Here is a 7623-nt window from a genome sequence, read left to right as displayed (position 1 = left end):
GAACAGTGTAGGGAAAAGTCGCCCCTGGCTATATGAAGCAGTTATAATTGGGAAATACATGTGCACTTTTTACGGGAGGCTATGAAAAGCCTTTCAAATATGGACCAACCGAAAAACACATCTTTACAGGCTAAATTGTGCTTATTTTGGAAAGCAGACCAGAGAAAGGTGCCGCAAAATGACTTACATCGGACGGGAATGAAATCGTAGGACTGGAAACAAGCTCAACAGCAGACTTAAAAAGCTCGGTCAAATGAACTGTCCGAAGGTCATTGGTAATACCAGCAGAAAAACGGAGATAGAACTTCATCTTGTGGAGTGCCCATGTAACAGAGAGGGAGCGAAGAGTTTTGTCGTTCAAATGTTGTGAACGGAGGAAAGTGACTAATCAATCTGCCATCCAAGTAAGAAGGTAGAGCACTCAGAGAAATGTGGTCCCCGTAGAAAGACTTATTTTCACGAAGAAAGTCAAGAAAAACACATGCAGATGCTCGAGTTATTTTTACCCAGATAAACAGTGATGAAGTGGAGAAAGAAGGTCACAGAATCTCATGTAATGAAATCCATCTTACAAATATATTGGGAGTCGGAAATGCGATTTTTTTAAAGGTATTTCTGTGATTCTCGTTAAAGGTTCAGAAAAGGTATCTGAGGGGCGATTTTCACTTGCTCTGATCATTGTATGCTGATGGCGCACTTCAACTTTCAGCCTCAAACGCGACGGCTGTCAGTGATGGGATAAGTTGAAAACGTTATATTCATGTGGTGGCAGAGTTTGTCAGCACTAACCACATGCTTATTGCTCTAAAAATCTCACTCATACGGACTCATACTGCATCCGACGAGGCGAGATTTACGCAGTGTCTATTTCCAGAGAATCTGATGGGTGGCCATCGTCGATCGACCGGGTACTATAATCGAATGACAATTTTTACGCCCCTCTGGCCCTTAAATTTACACTTGCAATGTGAAATTCGCGAGCTCGGTTAAAGCGCCTTGAAATCATCCTCGCATGTGTAAAATGTGACAAGAACGAATGCATGCTTTAGATCAAAAGCTTAATAAGCGCTCACTGACTGTCCAATCAAACGGTATCAAAGTAATGTACAGAGTCAGAAGAGGAAAATCTGGTAGTTGTGAGGTTACCGGAATGACGAAGATCTCGAGCAGGGGATGTGGAGCCGAGTACAACTTCACAGTGCGTTGAGAGAAGCTGAAGATGTGTTAGACGTATAAGCTTCAAGGTTCGCGATGAACCGATTCCTCAAGAAACACAGCCTCCGTTCTCATAAAACTTTTCCGATTCAAGAACTCAAGAGTGGTGTCCCCGACCGTCGCTTATCCACTATGATGATGCTACCCGGACCCGGAAAACTTGTTATTTGCAGAGAATTTAGTGCAATTTCCGATAAATGCCGCTCAACCTCAGGCAAAATGGGTAGAATAATTGTCAAAATCTATGATTTTTCCTAGGGCTGCTGATAGGTTGCTCGCAAATCTACCACTTCAAATCCACCTTTCATTTATACTGAGTTTCCCACTCCCATGTGACAGTCAGTCTACACAAATATAAATTCTCTTTCTCACAGTTTCAATCTCTTCCGCCGGCGGGCGTTGAAAACTACAATTCCCTGGCCGCCAGTTTGAAAGAAGAAAACCTACTGTTTCAAGACTTAGACTTTCCAGCAAACGACAAATCCATTGGAATTCCGGAATTTAGAGGACGAGTCAAATGGAAGCGTCCCAAGGTACGTTGCCTAGTGATTCTGGTCAGTTGGTCACATTAGCACATTTAAACCATTGAACGTTTTGGTACGAATGCACATGTATTATCATTAGTACAACGGATGATACTACTGACGGTAGTGAGCAGACCTGGCAACTTTGTCCTGTAGGTGAAAATTATCCAATCACTTCACACTACCATCAATCTATAAGTAGCTGAGAGGACGAATAATTTCACAAGGCGAGTGAAATTGCCATCTGAGAAGTCACCACTATAGGAGCCAGTCAACACGAGACCACGTGACCACGCGACCGGTGTGGTGGCAAAGCTGATCAGCAGCTTGTGGCTCAACGGCTAACTGTTCAAACTACTAGCCGGATAGTCGCGGGTTGGGAGTTCCCTTGAGTTTCGTGACATGCGCACTACTGATAACTCCGAATAAGGGCAAAACATTGGCACAGTGCTTCGCGGCTTTTCAGTATAGATTGGCTTCACTTATAAGACGAAAACTCAGTTGACGTCGAAGCTAGATTTTTCTGAAGGATTGAAAACTTTTCAACTTCTAAGGTGCATCGCCTTGATTTTTTAAACACATTTTCTGACTGAAGTTCATAAAAGCAACTGGACAGAATTCATTAGTTTGGCTACACTCCTTATCGGTATTTAACCACTAGGTCCTTCTTTATTGGCCCGCTGAGAGCAAAACCGCTCAAATCCCTTAGACAATTACACTGAATTAGCGGAACCATCCCGTTTTGGATACAACAATAAAGTGATGTCAAACAGACATTTAACAGATACACTCGTTTGCACATCAATTTTGGGAGACTCACCTGAGTAGTGTAACATGTCCAGTCGTCAGTGGACCATATATTGATAAGGTGTATTCTATTGTTTGAAAGGTAGAACCGGAATTTTGTCCGACACTGGAAAGATTCATTATCACCAGCATCATCACCATCATTATTATTACTGAAAACTACAATTCCCTGGCCGCCAGTTTGAAAGAAGAAAACCTACTGTTTCAAGACTTAGACTTTCCAGCAAACGACAAATCCATTGGAATTCCGGAATTTAGAGGACGAGTCAAATGGAAGCGTCCCAAGGTACGTTGCCTAGTGATTCTGGTCAGTTGGTCACATTAGCACATTTAAACCATTGAACGTTTTGGTACGAATGCACATGTATTATCATTAGTACAACGGATGATACTACTGACGGTAGTGAGCAGACCTGGCAACTTTGTCCTGTAGGTGAAAATTATCCAATCACTTCACACTACCATCAATCTATAAGTAGCTGAGAGGACGAATAATTTCACAAGGCGAGTGAAATTGCCATCTGAGAAGTCACCACTATAGGAGCCAGTCAACACGAGACCACGTGACCACGCGACCGGTGTGGTGGCAAAGCTGATCAGCAGCTTGTGGCTCAACGGCTAACTGTTCAAACTACTAGCCGGATAGTCGCGGGTTGGGAGTTCCCTTGAGTTTCGTGACATGCGCACTACTGATAACTCCGAATAAGGGCAAAACATTGGCACAGTGCTTCGCGGCTTTTCAGTATAGATTGGCTTCACTTATAAGACGAAAACTCAGTTGACGTCGAAGCTAGATTTTTCTGAAGGATTGAAAACTTTTCAACTTCTAAGGTGCATCGCCTTGATTTTTTAAACACATTTTCTGACTGAAGTTCATAAAAGCAACTGGACAGAATTCATTAGTTTGGCTACACTCCTTATCGGTATTTAACCACTAGGTCCTTCTTTATTGGCCCGCTGAGAGCAAAACCGCTCAAATCCCTTAGACAATTACACTGAATTAGCGGAACCATCCCGTTTTGGATACAACAATAAAGTGATGTCAAACAGACATTTAACAGATACACTCGTTTGCACATCAATTTTGGGAGACTCACCTGAGTAGTGTAACATGTCCAGTCGTCAGTGGACCATATATTGATAAGGTGTATTCTATTGTTTGAAAGGTAGAACCGGAATTTTGTCCGACACTGGAAAGATTCATTATCACCAGCATCATCACCATCATTATTATTACTATTACTAATTACTATCATGATGTAGGGCATGATATCAATGTTCAACAGTAGTGCTTCGCTGTCACACAGTCACAATTTATTCAAAACAGATATTGTGAAGAAAGCAAAAAAAGTTTATGGGAAAAGAAATCAATCATTCCAAGGTCCCTACATATCCACACACTCATCTAGGCAGTTTGGATAGGAAGAGACATTGTCACCTATAGGCAGTCATATCTTACCGTGCCTCCAACCGGGCACAGTGAGAATCGCGCGGTCCCTATCCTGGAATGCCAGATGCACGGACAGTACCCAGACTTTATGCAATCCCTTTCATATCTCTCTGTCATATTGACCACATCTCAACACCGGATTTGTCTGTTTCGATTCTCTAGTGGGGATGGGGGTAAAGGACTCGAGTAAACCGGTGGTACCACAGAAAATAAGCTTTGTAAATAAACTTGGAGCTGGTGGATTTTGATATTGTCAGCTTCAGCAGCAGCAAAGAAACGCCTCCGCACAGCAAACGAAACCTTCTTGGCCGTTAGACAAATAGAACCCCCACAATCTGCTCTGAGTTAACTCCAGACTGATAACTGGGGCGCGTGAGCAACACATTACCAGGAAACTGGTTTCGGGAGATCTTTGACTAAATGAAGCATTCTAACAGAACCCAACAGACGGCGATATATGCAATTGTGGGTCAAATATGCTATCCCTGGGGAGATCGCTGATAAATTGCTGTCAGTTGAATAGGCTTTTGATTAGAGTTGCACTCTCTTATATGCACCTGATTAGCTGTAATTTGTAAATCAGTTTGCCAATCCTTAACTGCATGGTTTTCACTATAGCTTTTACTTGCCACAGCCTAAGGTGTCATTTTCAAATTTCCTCAATCTACACCCGAGACTCGGAAGGTCCAGGCCAACTTCCCCATCCAACAGCCGAACTAAATTCGAACTGAGATTCCCTTAAAGCTCATTAGGATGTCAGTCAACTGGATTCGGCAAGCACAACTTAGTGCCAAATAAAAGGTCTCTGACTCTTTGGATTTGTCTACATATTTCATGATCGCATGACATTCTTGGATCTTACAGCAAGAATACCACCTTTTTGTTCACCTGGTAAAAATGCGCAGGCCCAAAAATCCTGTTTGGTTCATCCTCGGTGTAACCTAAGCCAAATTTGTAGCTTTTAGCTGCCGCTACAATTTAAAATCATTTGTAAAGGTAGGCTACATGGTTTTTATGAAATCCTGCTGTAAAATTATACGGAATTGCAGTGGACTTGATATTCCTCGTTCTACTGAACACTAAATACTACATAAATTACGCCAGTGATAAATGTAAACTCTATGTTCTAGTGATATCTAGCTCGTTCTGGATAGTTCTTACAGGATGTACCAGCTGACCTGCTAAAACGAACACTTCGGTTGATCAGTGTACTCAGTAGCTGAGACGAACTCTCTGTTCGTAATCAGCTGACACGCTATGCTTCATGTAAACGAGTTTGATTTGACTCCCATCCTAATAAAGCGTTCATGCTGGCATCTTACACAACCTTTGTGCCTTGTATTGTGGTGACCAATCTGGTAAGCCAGTGCAGTTCTAATGAGGGAGATCAGTAGTCGCGATTTCTAGCTAGTTTTTCATCATAGAGTAAACATAGATGAAAAATTCTTAATTAATTTAGGAAAACGTTTAAACAACTGGCCTGTATACACTTCAAACGCAAATTTCCCAACTTCTCTACAGGAGTTAAACCCAGATGCTGAATTCTTCGTGAAGGGTCCGTGTCAGTTTGACATCAAGCAAGGGGAACTTGGTACGTATTCCATACTTGTACCATACACTTCAATAAAAACACCTTTATTGTCATCGTCTCACCTTCCCCGAAATCTACAAAATAACTGGGACTTACAATGCTTCTGAAATCATCTTTCAATGTGTTTCTTTCTAATTGAATTAGTCCCACTTCAAGTTGTACCTCATAGACTACTCAGCTATCTTCCTAATCTGTGGTCTAGAAAGCATGGTTATGTGTGTTGGATATATGGAAAGAACTTTTTATGTAATGGAAATGAAAAAGATATAAAATGACCGAAAGCCAAGGCATGGAGACTTGATCTCTAAGTTCGACAAAACACACCCAACTAGACTAAAACTCTCATGAAACCATCCGTAGTAGCATCCTTCATTCGTCAGAGTGAAGGTGGCTAAAAGCCCCTTGAACGTCAGCCACCCTGTTAGTACAGAAACAAGAAGTTTCTTCAACACACCTGAATTTTCAGGTGAAAATATCCCTTCGAAGCAGGAATCGCTTCTCGTTCAGTTGCAAATAATTCATTAACAACAAACCAAACTTTATCCATTTTAGAAGGTAGACATTTTAAGAGACCTCCGGACTTGACGAAATCCCTTCGTTCTCTTAAGACGAACAGAAGACGACTGGACAAGGAAAGACAGCAAGAAAAATACAAAATACTCTGAACCATCAGGAAGACAAGATGTAGTCTCTGCAGCTGATACGTCAATAATACCGTGGAGACCTGAAACATGTTTCTTATTCGGCTATAATCAAAGCCGTTTACATTCTTTTCAAAAAGCTGTTTTAGCTTACACTGCTCAATGCGCTTATTTAGTGCGCACAAGAGATCCGGTTTGTGGATATCGCTTCCGTAAGCTTGTTTGTGTTTTACTATGCTTGCTTTGGCGTTGAGTGGACGACTAGCAGACAACTATGGCCTGAAAGTACCCAGGAACACCCATCAGAGGACAACACTGCACTATGGAGGTGTGAAGATCTACTTTGTCTCGTTGTATCACATACAAGAGTAGATCATGTAGATTAAAAAACTTCTATCTTACTGAATAGTGCAGACACTGCCGAAGCAGTCATAGAACTGTGGTAACAAACTTAGGTTGTGTGAACCTGTTGCCCACCCAATTCAGTTTTATCTACATGAGCTAGAAAGCAAGCATGAAGTCCTTTCGTATCGAATGGCCGCAAGATCTTTGTGACAAAATCGGCTTTCCCGATCATGTCATGTGCCAGCTCGAACTGCTTGCGCTTGCATGGCATAGATAGCTTGCCCCTTCTATATGCCTTCAAGTTCTCGTATTTCGGTCAGCATCGCATTCTCTACAGACAACCCAATATTCTTCCACAAAACTCGCGTGTAAAGATAAAGTGGTAAGGAGCTCTGCTGAAGTACACCCGTTAGTTTATTCAGCAAACCCATGGATATATGTTTGGTTATGGAGTAGTAGCTCGTGCACTCACTCCAAGTAAATGATGAACGTGTCACTTTTTATCCCTTGAAATTAGATATCTGTTTTTTTGGGTAAAACATGAACAGTAAACCGAACAGCCGGAACAGAATTTGAATCTCGGCTTGATCGGTTATTGGATACCGAATTACCACAGTAGTTCAGCAACCATAGTACCTCGCTGACTTATATTCACTCTATGTTTTACATGTGGGAATATATATGTTGATCGTGCAAGTGGCTCCTGTGGCAGTCGACTACAAATTGAAATTTGTAGTGGAAACTAATTTTTTTCCATCCATCACAGCACAGAAAACGTATTTCTGTTTGGCTACTTAACTACGAGCTATTTGTCATAATAATATGAGTAGTCCAACAATCGTCCAAAAATATGTTCGTGGGTTTCCAGAAATGATGGAAGCGCGTTTATAGCAATTATTATATATGAGGTATCGGGTAAATTTTTGCGATGGTTTAAACTGATTTGTGAAAATAAAAATAAATCATCATTCCGATGCGACCTTATTTGGGTAGTAGCTGCCGTGTCACTTGAAGAAAGTACATAAACCGAGATACTGAACACGGTCAGTG

At 41.6% G+C, this 7623-nt stretch overlaps 1 protein-coding gene across 1 annotated transcript in view; it reads left to right on the top strand.

The window, feature by feature from the left end:
* Positions 1-7623, top strand: part of T265_08624 (hypothetical protein) — a gene marked incomplete at both ends in the record, with an annotated part of 24860 nt that overhangs the window by 2229 nt on the left and 15008 nt on the right. Inside the window, 2 exons of the mRNA XM_009174486.1 lie at positions 1590-1748; positions 5518-5587. Coding sequence (XP_009172750.1) covers positions 1590-1748; positions 5518-5587 — 229 coding nt within the window. The remainder of the gene's footprint in view (positions 1-1589; positions 1749-5517; positions 5588-7623) is intronic.

Source organism: Opisthorchis viverrini (genome assembly GCF_000715545.1).
Source record: "Opisthorchis viverrini unplaced genomic scaffold opera_v5_230, whole genome shotgun sequence".
NCBI lineage: Eukaryota > Metazoa > Platyhelminthes > Trematoda > Opisthorchiida > Opisthorchiidae > Opisthorchis > Opisthorchis viverrini.
This window is presented reverse-complemented; position numbering and strand designations above follow the sequence as displayed.